The sequence below is a fragment of the Pterocles gutturalis genome, unplaced genomic scaffold, assembly GCF_000699245.1.
Source record: "Pterocles gutturalis isolate BGI_N339 unplaced genomic scaffold, ASM69924v1 scaffold11381, whole genome shotgun sequence".
Classification (NCBI taxonomy): domain Eukaryota; kingdom Metazoa; phylum Chordata; class Aves; order Pterocliformes; family Pteroclidae; genus Pterocles; species Pterocles gutturalis.
In genome coordinates this window covers 17,992-34,423 of record NW_010100478.1, presented here as the reverse complement: position 1 = coordinate 34,423, position 16,432 = coordinate 17,992, and the positions used below count along the sequence as shown (strand labels likewise).

The window sequence follows — 16,432 nt, the reverse complement described above, 5'->3', positions numbered from 1 at the left end:
TGTTGCTGTTACTTGTTAGTGGTGTAAGGTCACCATGGGCTATTTTGTATTACATATTTTGCCCAGTACATCCAGATAGAAAAAGTCTAATTGAGTCCCAAGAAGCCTTTGTCAGGGTCAAGATTACAAAGTCTTTTTTGTTCTCTCATTCTTGGGGCAACGTCTACATCGTCAGGAGCTCACCGTCAGAGCAAGGGGGAGAAGGCAGCTTACCCATTTTAAAACTTCCCAGCTGAAAGAGTTATACAACTTTTTAATAATAATCATCATTATCAATAACTGTGTAAACAGAAGTTCTTTCTTTCAATGAAACCATATCGATAGTATAGTAGGTATATCTGAAGAAAAGAAGCCTACTGCTTTAGTATTTTTTCATTGTAAAGAGCAGATGATGCTGCCACTTCATCTAAAATTTGCTTTCAACTTTGGATTTGTTCAAACTTTTAATTAGAATTAAACTTAATGGATTGTGCAATTTTGGGTCATGTTTTTAAGCCAAAAGGACTGGTTTGAAATGTGTCTTCTAAGCTAAATCATCCAGTTCTGTTCAGCTCTGTTGAAACTGTATGATATTGAGTGTCCAACAGACTTGGAATTAGTACTTCCAGATTCATGTAAATTCATTGCACATTTCATTTGGTCTTTAATGTGGCTTTGGAGCTGTAACAGAAATGGTGCTGAAATACTAAAATATGTAGGCCATCTAGAGTCACAGCAGTATTTCACTAATAAAATCCTTTCAATCAAAAAATCCACCAGCCCAACATGTGGTCTCCCAAAAGATATATTGGCTGTTCTTGAGGAACATATTTTTTGGTTTTAGAACAAAAGGATGTTAAACATTTATTTCTGGAGTCTCTTTTAGACTGTCAGAGGAAAAGGAAGGATGCTGATTAATACTATGCCTAGTGAGGTGGTTTATTGAAAAATCAGAAAAGTATACATAGTGCTTAAGACTGGATTTAACACAAAAGAATTGCAATAGAGTTGTTTACCAACTTCTCAGAAAATTCTTTTGGCTGTGCTAAATATTTTAAATTCTTTTTCAGAGCTATAATTTTATGAGGAATTTTTTTCCACAATAGCTGTTATTAATGTATCTGAAGAGTGTACCTAGGAGACTATTTGTGTGATTAGTCTAACATTTTTTTCAAATCCTACAGGGGAACTTTCAGTCTCCATGGTGAGCATTAGTAGTTTGAGGATGCACATGCTTTAAGGAATTTCTACGTGCTGTTCACATTAATAGTTAAGAGCTTAGACAAATATTTAGCATTCATTTAAATTAGTATGTTGTATGATTAGGCAAATCACTGTAGCCATTATGAACTGATGTTTATAGCAAAGGTTGTTTTGCAGGGACTAAAATCTCCAGCATTTTATGGTACTGCATTTTCAGCTGTTTTACACCACTTTCATTTAGAAAACACTAGAAATAATGAGAATGCACATACCTTACTTTTTGTCAACGCGCAGCCATTTTCAATTTTGTTACCTGTTTTGAGAGAGAAAAAAAAGTAGTAAGCCGCAGCTTCTAAAATGCTGAACTAGAAAGATACACTTGACTTAGAAGACACACCAAAGTCTCACAGCTCTGATATTCTCTGGCCTCTTTGTATTAAACAAAAGAAGTCCACTGTCAGATAGTCTTACTGAAATGTGGACATGAGGGTTCCATATTAATTCTCTTAAGTTTTTTACAAGGAAGACTTTTTACTTGTGTTTACATGTGCATTTAAGTGTTGAATGCTGATTAGCAATTTGTCTTTTAAATTCCTGATTTGTGACAATGAATTAAAAAATGATGAATGCAGAAATAATCAAGTGCATATTTGCCATGTCCAGCTTCATCCTTTTCAATATTTTTTTCTTATCTAATAGCATAAAAGTAGAGGTCTGCAGTCTTTATATTTCCAAAAAATTTAAATTATAATTCCACAGATTTAGGAAAAAATGTACAAAAAACAAATATTAAAGTAGTTGTACACTCTCCTTATTATAGTCTTCCATTAGATCTCAGTGTCCACAAGAAGAAAATGAGAATTGCTCCATTACTTTCATGGCTTTAAACAGTCACCCAGGCTATACCTATATTGTCAAACTTAAACTCGAGGAGAAAAAAAAAAAAGTATAACTGACATCAGTATAACAATAGAGGGAAAATTGCTGATTTCCCATTAAGTTCCAGTTTTCTTTGAGAGTCATATGAAATTTAACTTTCTTTATATTTTATTATGTAGTCCTCATTCGTTTCTCCAGTACTTATAAACCCTTTTTTCTAGTTGTGAGTCTTTTGTCAATGTTCAGAACAAGCTGTACCAGATTCACTTGGTGCTCTTGGAATCTCATCTTGAACAGCTCTCAGTTAAAACTGCTGCCCGTAGAGATACACATCCTATGTGTTATTTCAGATATGTAGATTGATTTGCTATGCTTACACAGTTTTGGTGACTGCATCATTATGGGCAAGAGAGGGGAGCAAAGGAAAGACATGCTTGATAACTCAGTGTGAGACTTTTTTTAGTGTTGAGTCTGAGTTGTAGTTTGTCTTTCAACCTGGGTAATGATCTATGTGTGAAGTCATTGCACTTCCTTATCAGAGTTAAGACAAATGTCATCTCTCTGTGTCTCTAGATGTGACATAAAACCATATTTAATCCGCTTTACTTTTATGAAATTATTTACTTTCTTATATTGCCAAATACTAGATGATGTATTTCACTGGAAGTGTGAAATTCTGTTACCATTCATAAGGAATACTGACTTATTTCAGTTAATATTTTAGAACAGCTGTTTTTTTGTTACAGATTTTCTTTGAACTTGCTTTTCTGGGAAGGGATTTTGTTTGTTTGTTTGTTTTTTATTTTATTGTGGTTTTAAAGGAGCCACCACACAGCCTCTTGTTAAAAACCTTGTGGACTGAGGCAAGGACAACAGGGAGGGTTCGCTCACTACTTATCGCTGTGGGCAAGAAACTTACATGACTTGGGAAAACAAAAAAAAAAAAACAATTTAATTTATTAACTATTTACAATCAAAGCCAAAGCAAGATAAGGAGAGAGAGAACTACATCTTAGAAAGGCACTTCTCCCTTACCCCTCCCTTCTTCTTCCCAGACCCAAAAGCTTTGATCCTGGTTTCTGTGTCTTCTCCCTCCAGGTGGCAGAGGGGGGCAGGGAATGGGGGTGCAGTCAGTCCATCCTGTGTTGTCTCTGCCACTTCTTCCTCCTCAGGGGAGGGCTCCTCACAGTCTTCCCTGCTCCAGCGTGAGGTCCCTTCTCACAGGAGAGTCTTTCACAAACTGCTCCAATGTGAGTCCTTCCCACAGGAGGTCACAATCCTCTGACAACTGCTTGGCTCTGGCATGGGTTTCTTCAAAATTCATGGCCTCCTTCAGGCATAGGTACTTCTTCCGACATGGAGTCCTCCACGGCTACATCTTCTCATGGACTGCACAACAGACAAACGTGCATCACCATGAGTCTTCACCACACTGCAGGGGAATCTCTGTTCCAGGGCACCTCCTCCCTCTCCTTTCTTTTCAGTGACTGTCATGCCTGCGTAGTTGTCTCTCTCAGATCCCACTTCTCTCACCACCACAGGTTCTTTCACCAGCTCCTGAGAAACTAACTCTAAGCGAGCCATGGCAGAGGCTTGGGCTGGGTTACAGCAGAAGTTGGGCAGGCAGCTGGACAGCTGGCCCAGTCTGCCCAGCTTGCTCTGGTCCAGTCTGGGGACATGCCAACCCCCCAAATTCTGTGCCCCCTCTTAAATCTACCATTAGCAGAGGCGCTGATTGGCTCAGCCCTGGCCAGGGCCAGGGCCAGCTCTTGCACTACCCTTACCCTTTACTGGTGCTGCATGGTGGGTGACTGAGCTGTCTGGGATGCTACTGTGAGAGTTGTCTCCTGAAAGCTGAATTTTGAATCTGCCTGGAAGTGTGTATTAACTCAAATATCAGATTCATCCCTAGTGCTGTGCTAGAATATCTTAGCATGAACTGGCATGTTTATTTATTGATACAGCTTCAGATACTAAGATGCTGCCAGATATACTGTAAAACTTTTATTATAACTTACTAGTGGTGGCAGAAGGATTGCTGGGTGTAGCCAGCTATTTGAGTCTTTGTTTCCATGTGTCAAGTTGTTACTCTTTCTTCCACACACATTTATCATGCATTTGATTAAAAAAAAAAAAAAACAAAAAACAACAACAAAAAAAAAAAAACACAAAAAGCAAAACCAAGTTCCAAAACTGAGAGGGCTTGCGTAGCTGTGGTTTTACAAGACAGCTACAGCTTAAGTATTATGCAAGTCCATGAAAAGCTATAAAAGCTTTTGTGTTTTTTCTCAAGCAGAATGAGGAGTAGGTGGAACATCCCTGTAATAAAGGTGGGAAACTGAAGGATTTTGCAGATGCTAAAAGCATATACAGGTTCAAGCAGAAACAGGCGTGTTTGTGGTAGATAAATATGTCAAGATCTGCATAATACAAAATCTCTTAAGAAGTCCTTGAGTTATAAATTGTTTGAGACTGGGATAAGATTCTACAGAAATATTTCTGTGTGACTTTTCTACTCTCGTGTTCTTGCCTGGGCACTTTTTGTATTTTCTTTGCAATATTGTACTAAGCAGACCACTTGTCTCTTCTAGTACAGCTCTTCTTGTGGTTTCTATTTGCAATTCTTTCGCTTTTGCAACTTTATAAATATGTTTCTCGTCTACATTTGGTTCCATTTCTCCTTGACCTGAAGCTGTATTCACCAGGGATTGGAGGAGGGGGCGGGGAGCAGCATGACACAGTGTAGAGAAGTTAGCTGTGGCAAATGCAAAAGATATGACCGTGGATGACTGAAGCTGGAATATGAGCACCTGAGAACATGGTCTTATTCTGATGTTATTCAGCTTAGACTGTAGAGGGAGGTACTGGCTATCTCATTGTTAATGAGGACCTCCCTTTCCTTTGTTGCTCTGTGGTGGTTCAGGATTTACAGGCAAAGATTTGGTGGGGAAAAAGCTTAATTGCGTCCTTAGTCATATTGAACATTCATCATAGTCAACGAAGGACTAGTAACTCAACAGGAAATAATGAGCTAAAATGATGGGAAGGTAAATAGTTTGACAGCTTGTCTTAAAGATTCCTGTAGTAATTACAGCAAGTGGACAATTTTCTGTAGGATTAGAAATGCAATCATGAGATATTAGAGCTACTGACATAGCATCTTTGCCAGTTCATTACTTAAAGGGAAGAATAGCCTCTCTGTGATAGAACTGATTGCTGTTCTATTGTTAGTCATATGTTTCTTCTTTTGGCTTGTCATGTAGTTAATTTTTGCACATATAGTGCAAAATTTATCCATGTCAAATTCTTCAAATTTTTGGAACTGCTTCAAAAATAGTAAAATTGAGACATTTTGATTGCACTTATTTGTAATTAAAGAATACCACCTAATTTTGTTCCTTTCCCCAGTATTTTTATAGTTGAAACTGAGAAAGCAAAACCGTGTGTTAGTCTCATGACCTGACTTGATTTAAAATGACGATCGGTATCTGTCTGTAACTATTTGTTTTCTAGAAAAATTCCAGCAAACTGTTAAATCAAATCTCATAGCTGCACCCTACTGTGGTGTAGTAAACAGTAATATATGGATTATAACTATTCCATCTCAAAAGTAATATCACAGCTAAGTACCATTTCCATTTTGCTTATGCAGCTTTTTTGAGAGGTACTAGCCTGTACAGAAGCAAGTAATTTTAAAAAGGAAATCTTACTCATAAATCCATGTGAAACTTTGAAGAATGTACAAAACAGTGAAAATGTCTAGACATCTTAAGAAAAATTGTAATTTTGAAGTTCTGAGAACTTAAAAGTTTATGAATCTTTAAGAGTATAGTAGTTTTCTTTCTGAAAAACAATTTGCTTCTTTACTCAAGAGTTGAGAAAAGCTACAACGATTGTCTGTGGTGGATTGAGTGCAGCTGGTGGTTTGTATATTAATTGAACATCAGTACCTTACCACCTTGTTTCCTGCTGCCTGTAAACAGGAGAAAGAAAAAAAAACAAACCTGCTGAAACATTTATTGTAAAGAGATAATAAAACTCTCAATAGATTACATATGCATTTATGGATGTGTATCTCATCATCCCACAAAGAGAAACACTGCAAAAATTGTGTTTAATTGTAGATACCCTTTCCAGAGAAGTTCAGTGATACAATTAAGAAGTAAAAGGAACTGTTACTTTCTGTGTCATGTTTTAGTCTTATTATTGCCAAGTTAGACTTTTATAATGAGAACCTGGCATCCAGTAAGAAATATGGAGTTTTGAGTATCAGTCTAATCAATTTAGGGTATTCACCCACAAAAGTGCCTGAGGAGAGAGGAGGTAAAAACCAGGCAAATCTTACAAGTACAACTCTAACAGCAGAATAATTTGGCCTGCATAAGGTGCTTTTTGATATCACAAGACATTTCCTTGGATGAGATTCTTGTTACTTTAAACAGGGACTGCAGTTTGACCTCAGTAGAAAAGCAATACTTTATGCTAGCTCTATGTTTTTAAGCAATTTAATATAAGAATTTGATAACATTGAGGGATGGGGTTAATTGTAGGATATCTTTGCATTGCAAATTGTTTGCAACTTCGATGTCTTCCTTTACTTTTCCTTTTATTTATTTTTTTTTCTTTTTTTTGAAGGGTGGGTGGTATCTATGTCCTTTTGACTTCCTTGCTTTGATAGTACCAATTCATTCTGTATACGCTGGTGACTGCAGCATGGAATTTCAGAGTCTAAATGCACATTGGTAAGGGTATTTTTCGGTAGTACTTAACTTAATCTTACCTCTGTCTATGTCTTGGGTTCAGCTGAGACAAGAGTTAACTTTCTTCATAATAGCTAGCAAGAAACTGTGTTTTGGACTTGTGCTAAGAAGAAAGCTGATAACATATTGGTGTTTCTAGTTGTTTCCAGGACATTCAAGGACTTTTCAGCTTCTTTGCTGGTCCAGTCTCTGCAGGTGCAGGAGGAGCTGTGAGGGAGCACAGCCCCAATTACTAGCCTGGGATTCAATCTTAGGTTCGGGATTGAGACTCAAAGTGGCCAATAGTCTATTCTATAACATACACGTCATGCCCAGTATATAGGTGAGGACTCTCTGGAAGCTCGGCCCTTTTTGTTCCAAATCCCTTCTTAATCTGGTTCAGCTCTTTCCAGGTCGGCTCTCTCGGGGTGGTCACTCTCCCAGGACATTCTCCCTCCCTCAGTCAGCTCTCTCAGTCAGCTCTTGGTCTGGGGCACTCAGGCTCTTATCTCCATTCTGTGAGTGTGGTTTCAGGACTCTCCCTGCTCCAGGATCATTAGCCAGGAATGGGCTGAGCCTTGGTCATTGAGTAGTGAGCAGTATCACTGTGTGTGACTCATTTGTATATTTGTATATACTATTATGTTCAATACTATTGTAGTTTAGTTATTAAATTGTTCTTCTCTCAACCCACGAGTCTTTTTTTTTTTTTTTTCCCTTTACCCATTTAATTGTCTCCCCCATCCCCAGGAGTGGGGGGGAGTGAGAGAGTGGTTGTATGGGGTTGGCTCGCTCCCAGCCAAGGGTAAACCCATCACCGTTTACAACAAGGAGCTTTACATTTCCTCTAACAGTTTAATATGCTGTGCATGCCCAGAGATAACACAGACAAAAGTTGTCTCCAAATAGTAATCTGCAGTCTCAGTTTACTTATGGTTCTATCTTACAAATGTCACACAAATCATATTGAAGTTTAATCTTAGTGAAGTGGGAATAAAAACTCCTATAATGTTACTGTAGATCTTATGTATTGTATAAAATTAAAAGTTAGGTGTACAAACCTCTCCATCCAGTCTTTCTCACAAATGCTCCTACAACTTTAGCAATTAACTCAAATGGGGTTTTTAGCTCCCTGTGAGATGTGCTCTTACATGGCTGCCTTTTCTTTCCTAGCTTTTTTTACACTATTCTTTTGCTCTCAAGAGTCATCTTTACAGCATTCAGCCACTGATTCACTGTCGCTTCGTCATCTTCTAAGCTGCTTAACTCAAGTATATCCAGAGTGCAATTGCTGTTTTATTTTGCACTCCCATCTTAAAATCTAGTGATGTTGCCTCTTTGCCTACTCTTAGTGACTACTACCTGGTAAGTTATCAGCATGAAGGAATCCTTGGTTACTTCATGTTTGCTTTTGTTTGTCCCAATGGCTGTTTGTCATCTCTTGCACAGGTACTTTATTTCATTTGTGTCCTCTCTGGAGTATGGAGTTTTCACTTCTACATGTCCTCTTTGATGAACTTCTAACAATTTTTTATTTGTTGTTTTAATTTTTAGTTCTTTGGTGGATAATATTCAAAGCATTTGTTTAGCAGAAAATGAACATTAAAATTATCTAACAAAATTAAGAACAAATTTCAGATTTAACTACAGATCTATAATTTTCCTTTTGGTTTCATTTTATTCTCCTTCTTTAGTTTTATGTCTATTATCCAAACCTGAAAGCTCTTGAAGCAGAGAGAAATGTTTTATTTTAGTTGTCTTTAAAACATCCCAAGCATCTATGGCATTCTCTAGAGATTTGGTTTTTGCTGGTATGAGGAAAATACCCCAGATTACTTCCTACCATCTTTTCAATTATACATTTCTACACTCCTAATATCAAAGTTATTGGTTTAAATATCTTGATAAAACCTTTTGAAATATAGATTTTAGAAAAAAAGTTTAAAAAATGTATTTAAAGGTATTAAAAGTTAGTGCATTGACAAGCAAGAACCCAACAGCAGTAGTATTCACTTGCTTTAGCAAGATCTATGATCTTTCTATAGTCATGCTACACTGATCCTTTCCTTGAAGGTGTTCTTGTAGTTAGGTGCTCAACAAAGAGTCAGCTTACAAGGTAAGTTAGTCTGAGTTAGTCAGCCCCCCCGAGTTAAGTGATTTAGGGGCACTAGTGTGTTTGAGCACTTGTCTGTTTCCTAATTGGACTATTCATAATTAACACTTTTTTTCCAAATCTACTAAACGGCTTGAGTGTCTACATAAAACTTTAAAAGAACAGGAAAAAGCAAAATAATGGTGAATTGTTACTCTAATTCTACTTTTGTTGGGTTTGGTTTTGTTTTGTTTTGGGCTTTTTTTTACGTTTGGTAATTTGCTTTTGGCTAGTGTTGGTTTTTAAACATACCCCTGCTGTTCTGAGTTTAGCTAGAGATGAGATTTAATTCACGTCAATTGATTGCTGGTTCTAAATGGTGATTGCAAATTCTTATGTATGTGTTTTACATATGCTGTTGTTGATCTGTCTAGTTTGAGTATTACTGCAAAGAAAGGCTTGAATGTCTACATTTAAAAAAAAAAGAACAAGAAAATGTAAAATAATTTTCAGTCAGTAAACTGGAGGTGAAGGGTGAACATACTATCTGCATTCAATTTTCTTTATGCAAACAATTGACTTTTCTGCTCATTGTGTGGTAAAGATACCCAGTTGTTAAAATAAAAAAAAAAAAAACCTAACCAACCAACCAACCCAACAAACCCGAACATCCAAAAGCTCTACATGTATTTCGAAGGGTAAAGTGATGATTTAAGCAGAGATTTGACTTGTTGAACGATTTAGATTTCAGGATAAAGTATTTTGGGTCTGTACATGTGTTAACAGACTTTGATTAATTTCTTGGGGTTACCTGGAGAAATCCAACTCCATCCCCGTGGAGCACCTAATATTGTTGCCCAGTAACAACCGAGAAAGGGGATAGGAGTGAGATGATGTACTGTTTCATTCAGGAGTGTCACACTGCATCCTACAGAGCAGAACTTGAAGCCTCGGGATATCGCTGGCTGGGGAGAAGTGGGCATCTCTGCCGAACTCAAATCCGGTTAATGGCTAAGGAGCTCCTCAGGCTATAAAAGGATCTTTCCCCCATGCTTGTACATGTGAATCAAGTCCTGGTTTATTCCAGAACGGAAAAATTGACAGATTCTGCTTCTAAATATTCTCTCTTTTACTTTCATAGGAAGTACATTGTGAAATGGAGGCTATTTTTGGCTTTTTTTTTTTTTTTTTTTTTAACTACAGCAGTGTCACTGTGTTAGTCAGCAGTTCTCTGTTACTGTTTCCTCTTATTTGAATTTTTCCCTCTGAGATAAAAAAAGCAAAATAACGGTAAACAGAATCACAACTTATGATGGGAATGAATCTGGACATATAAACTGTGTTGTTACATCAGAGACATTTCATGCTGGTTTTATGTTTTACAAATGGGTAGGTCACAAAAAAATTCTGATGTGTACTATACATTTACCCAGAGGGCAAGAGTTAAACTCTGTAGTCATTAAAATTCAAGGACAGCTCATAACAGACTTTCCTGTTACTCTTGAGAAAATTGTTGCGCTGTCAGAAGGACAGTTTGAATGGGTGCAAATTTTGTCATCACAAGGGTCTGCTATTTTATGACACACGCGTGCTGTCCTTACAGCACCAGTGGAATATCACCTTTAATGTGTCCATCTCAAAATAATAGACACCATGTTTTGTTTCTCTAGAATTAATTGTATGGAGTGCATTTATTTTGTGCAATGTGGTACAGGGATGATCTTTCTTGCACATGAGGCCTGAAGCAATGAAGTCATCATTTGTGGCTGGTTCTGCAGAAAAAAAAAATGTGTAAAATGGTTTGAATTTTGTGTATGTATTAAAATATCGTGAAAATGCATTTTTTCTATTTTATTTTCCTATTTGTTAAGAATTTGATATTGGAAATTGTGAGTGAATTTTATTAGGGTAAGGAAGATATAGTGTGCTATTTATATAATCTCCATGAGATTTATGCTAATTGTGCAATAACCAGGTCAGCAGTCTATGTCTGTCTTTTTCCTCACATGTGCGTGTTGTTTTCCAAGGTCCTGAATGATTGTATAGGTACCCTTTGAGGGGGCTATCGTGGTAGAAAATAGAGGAGAAGAAAAGTTAGGTTTTGCTGGAATAAGTCAATTGCAAAATAAACCAATTTCTGTTCTTGGCATTTCAATATAGCTCCATTAAGCAGTGTGAAGCAACGAAATATCACTTAGTATTGTCCGATACTGTAATATAGGCCAATGTACTGTCACATGTACAAGCTATCCAGTGCTCCTGTGTTAAGCATCCTTACAGATATGTCTTTCCTTTTGCTCTTGCCTGCAGCTGTTTAATGCTGCTTTTTTTTTTTTGTTTCTTCGCTTGCCAAAGAGTTTCTTTGGTTTATGTTGCATCAATCCATTCTGTAGATGTTATAGTTTATTAAAAGATTACATATTGGATTCCAGGAGCAGATTCAATAGTATATTTAGCCATACATAGGCAGACCTTAATGTTTACACAAATCCATACTAAACTTTCAGAGGGGTGCTTGAATTTCAGACTTAGTGACCAGAACGTGACTCTCTTTTCCTTTTTCCTTTAGATTCTGCCTTGGTTTGCATGTGCAAAGTAAGGTGATAATGTGACTTCTTTCTCCTGTAAACTGTCTTTCTTGCTATGAATTTTGCATTGTCTTAGTACAGATGTGGTTTATCTGTCTTTGTTCTGTAATTTCTAAGAATAGTCACATGCTGTACCCTGGAGGAGATTTTTGGCATCTGACAGTTAACAGAGTTCAACTGTACCTTTCAACTTCTAGGCTAGTATTTTAAATCCTGAATATTTGGTGAATTGTTATCTGTCTTTTAAGGGTATAGTTTTTCTTTATTGGAGAAAAATAAAAATGCTAAAATAGAAATGGAAATGCAACATGGTGTTGGGCTTTGAATAGTGAATAAATGAGTAGTTGTTTTTTGTCTTGGAGAGAAAAATATTGTAAAATTTTTTCAAAGATGTTTGAAAGCTCTCCTGAATCATGGTTATCTGCATGTTTGCTGTTTTTAGGCGGTGGAATGCACTGAACAGAATTGTTGCATATTAATTTTTATGAATTTTATGTTATATAACTCTTAGCTACAGTATGAGCAAAGGAAGTTAAATGCTCTTTCATTCAATGGTAGTTTTGCTTTCATTACTTACAGTTTACCACTGGGCACATAAGTGAGTTACTGGTTTGACCAAATAGGGTTGCTGCCTTTAATAATTACTTTTACTTTTTTTTTTTTTTTTTTTTTTGCAATTAACATATAGCTTATTTTCCTCAAAAATGGGCTTTATTTGAAATCAATAGTATTAGGACCAAATTATTGAAAGCAAGAAGTAGAAATGAAAGTCTCAAAAGGGTAGGAAGGATTGATTCAGCAGCACAACTGGAGGCATCTAGTTTCATTTCAGATACATTTGGGTGCCCCCTCGGGCTCTCCCTCCAGAATGTTGCAGATCTCCAGTAAGGACCCCAAGAAAAGGCACAAGCTTTTTATTCAGCACCAAAGTTAGCTAATAACATTTTAGCTACTGATTACTTTATGTATATCTGTGAGGATTTAAAGGATAAAGCTGAGTTTTTAAATGTGCGCTTCCTTCCTGCAATGTGTGTTATAGTTACCTGTAGATTATAACTGCAGTTTTTCAACTAGGTACTTAGTGAAATGCAGTCTTCAGGAAGGGCTTTCAATTGTCATATGACATATTTTTGATACCTACTAAAGGCACCATCAGTTGTGTGTCCTATAAAAATTAAGTAGAAAAAGGAGTCTGAAAGACTAGAGGAGATCTAACATTGTAGAAACTACAAACAGAAATACAGGAGGTAGAGGAAATCTTAGAATAAAATGCATGAGTTAATAAATGCTTGTAACTTTGGAAACAAAGCTAATTTTGCTCTTTTTTGCAGCAAATGCTATTTCAGGATTGCTTCAGAGCATCTCAGATCTTAAGGAAAATATTCATAAAGCAAGATAATGCAATCTAATTCAAGAGGAAAGTTGTTTCTCAGTGCATTGTTTATGTTTAAAAATTGTCAGGAAAGAGTTTACCAAACTTAATGTTATAGGTGTATAATATCACTTATGCAGAGGTGCATGTTTAAATCTGGACTGTGTGAAAGGTCAGAGCTAAAAGATAATCTACAGAGAATTTGGATTCAGAAACTGCCATGTAGAAGGTAAAGTTAAATAATTCAGCCTCCTTCTGCACTGGAAGGCAAAGCATAATATTGGAGGATTACAGTTCATTTACAATGATATTGCCAAGTAAACCCTAGAGTGAAAGAGATGGAATTTCATTTCATAGTGTTTCAAGTTATATTTCTTTTGTATTAAGGTCATGAGCTAGCAAACTAACCATCCCTATTATTAATTATTATTATTAGTGATATTATTATTACTACTACTATTATTTTACATTGGCAAGAAAAAGGAAATAATGGGCAAAATGAATTGGATAATTCAGTTCTGGGAAGGACAAAACTGATAGCGGAGAGTGCTTTTTGTCTTTACCTTTACTGGGACAAGGTTTTCTCACCATTTTCACTCTGGCTGTTGTGCAGGTGGTTGACCAGATTGACACATTGACGTCTGACCTGCAGCTGGAGGATGAGATGACAGACAGTTCCAAAACGGACACACTCAACAGCAGCTCCAGCAGCACAACAGCTTCCAGCTTGGAGAAAGTCAAGGTGCGGGGCAGCACACCACTCATAAAGCCGCCTGCGCACCCCTCCGCTATCCTCACTGTCCTGCGGAAGCCAAATCCGCCCCCACCTCCACCGCGACTGACGCCTGTCAAGTGCGATGATCCTCCGAGGCTGCCTCCTTCAGCCAACCCAGTCAAGACTAATGGTACCCTGTTGCGAAACGGGGGCTTGCCAGTCGGATCCAACCACATCCCAAATGGAGATATATGCTGTATGCCGAACAGTAATTTGGAGAAAGTTGCAATGCAGCCTCTGATGCACAGACGTGAGAAAGAGCAGTTTCCTCAGCCAGGAGCAAGGGAACGGGTACGGTTTAGTGAAAAAGTGCAGTACCACGGCTATTGCCCTGACTGTGATGTTCGGTATAACATTAAAAACAGGGAGGTGCACTTACACAGTGAGCCTGCCCGTGTCCTGGGAAAGCTGCCACACCAATGCCCTCCTCTGCCACCTCCACCACCTCCACTGCCTCCATTTCCCCTGGAAAATGGAGGGTTGGGTATAAGTCCCAGTAATAGCTTTCCGCCTCCAAGACCTGCGACTGTGCCTCCACAAACTGCATCAAAACCCCAGAAGACCATCTTGAGGAAATCAACCACTACAACAGTGTGATGTATGCCACTTGAAACAACTCTTTGTTTTTTTTTCTATATATAAACATAACTAGGTTATGAGCACTTTCTACTTGAGCAATAAAGGGACCCAATGTATTACTCCCTGTGTCAAGCAAAGTGGCATAAAAATCACATGGTAAGTACAAAGAGGAATGCTTGTTGATTTTACTTGTACTCCACAAAAAATCTCATTATGGCAAAGGATGCTGAAAAAATATTTGTGCTTTAGCTCATAGGTTGTAAACATCTATTACAGTTTCATATCTGCAGCATGATTTAAAAGACAATGAAAAGAACAGTCTGAACATACTGAGTGGTGATTCGTGGTAGATTTCAGTCTATCTGACATAAGGGGATAACTGTCGCTCCTGAGTTTTGGGAACTCAGCAAGTATCTTTTCTAGCAAGTATATTTTAAAATGTCATTTCACAAAGGAAAGTGGAGTACCGGATAACAGCTTTTCACTGAATTCTAGCAAGTGCATTTTTCTCTGCCTGACAGCTTGAGTTAAGGCATTGTGCGTGGAGCAGTGCAATACGAGGTAACCACTGGGCTTTCAGGCAGCTTGATCTTTGGTGGGGAAGTAAAGAAATAATTGAAAGGTATACTGACATGGCTTTGGAAAACTGAATTATCTCGCAATTTTTTTCTCACTTCCTCAAGGTACCACAGCCAAGATGAAGTACAGAGTTTTCAGGTGAGCAGGGATAGTCCTGTTTGGTTCCCCACACTTCCACTGCTCCGTCTGCAAAATTGTAGTAGTATTTTATGTCAGAAGATTAAAACAACAAAGCGCAGTCCTGAATTTTTCACAAAGCTTTTGTCTGGTGCAAATCTCTTTTTGAAGGCAAAGAAAATTTTGCCTATGGCCTTCAGGGACATCCACTTAATTCATGTAAAGAGCTTTGAAGCTGAAAAGCTCTGTGCAATTATGAAGCATTAACAAGCAGAACAAGATATTTTACATGTTATCACATTTTGATGGTGAACCCAATTAATATTTTTATTAGTTGAAAAAAAGTCCTGAGTGTTTTTAATTATTTTATGAAAGAGCATTCTTTTATTCTCACAAAGAGAATTGTTGGGACCTAGAGTTAAAAAACATTTGATCAGTGTATAAAATCTGATAATAAATCTGTTATTTACAAAAGTTGTGCCAAATTGGTCTTAAATGGCCCAACAGCAGATGTTATATAAAAGCAGTATGCTTTTTTCAGCTGAAACATAAAACATACTCTATGGCAAAACTAGACAAAACAGATTTTTAATTTAAATTTACATTTACATGGAGTAGTAAGTATTAAAGTGAAAACCAATCTTCAAGAGGTTTTCCTGTATACATATTATAGTACATTTATAGTATTTAAATCAAAATAGTAAGAATAATCATAAGAGAAATTCTAACAGATAACTACCCTTTGAAAATCTTTGCAGTAAGCAAAGATTGTATTTTGTGCAAATACACATATAGGCTCTAAAGCTTCATGTTATATTCCTTGCATAAAAGTGGCAAAGGAAGGAAATGATCTTAAATACTTGTGGTGGGCCAACCTTGGCTGGATGGCAGGTGCCCACCAGGCCACTCTATCACTCCCCTCTTCAGCAGAGTAAGGGGGAAGAAAATAAGGTGAAAAAAAAACTCATGGGTTAAGATAAAATCTGTTTAATAAAGCAAAAAGCCAAGGCAACATGCAGAAGCAAAGGAAAAACAAAGATTCTATTCTCTACTTCCCATCAGCAGGAGATGCCCAGCCACTTCCCAGGAAGTAGGGCTTTAATATGTGTAGCAGTTGCCCCGGGAGACAGACATAACAACAAAAGCTCCCGTCCTCCTCCCTTCCCTTAGCTTTTATTGCTGGGCTGACATCATATGGTATGGAATATCCCCTTGGTGAATTTGGGTCAGCTGTCCTGGATCTGTCACCTCCCGAGATCCTGCCCACCCCTGGGGCCCTGGGCCTACTGGGGGGGAAGGGTGGGGTCACATTTTGGGGAGAGAGCCTTGATGCTGTGTGAGCACTGCTCAGCAGTAGCTAAAACACTGGTGTTACCAACACCGTTCTAGCTGCCAATGCCACACACAGCACTATGGGGGCTGCTATGGGGAAATTAACTGCATCTCAGACAGACCCAATACAATGCTTAATCATCCTTTCCCCCAATACCCCCCGCCCCCCGCACTTTTCATGATGCACTTTACATTTTG

General features: G+C 37.7%; 1 protein-coding gene across 1 annotated transcript; it reads left to right on the top strand.

The window, feature by feature from the left end:
* Positions 1-13,465: 13,465 nt before the first annotated feature.
* On the top strand, positions 13,466-14,224 carry PRR16 (proline rich 16; the record flags this gene model as incomplete). The annotated part of the gene is made up of 1 exon (XM_010080016.1): positions 13,466-14,224. A coding segment is annotated over one exon (759 nt), but the record flags the coding sequence as incomplete, so codon positions are not given.
* Between the last annotated feature and the right edge of the window lie 2,208 nt (positions 14,225-16,432).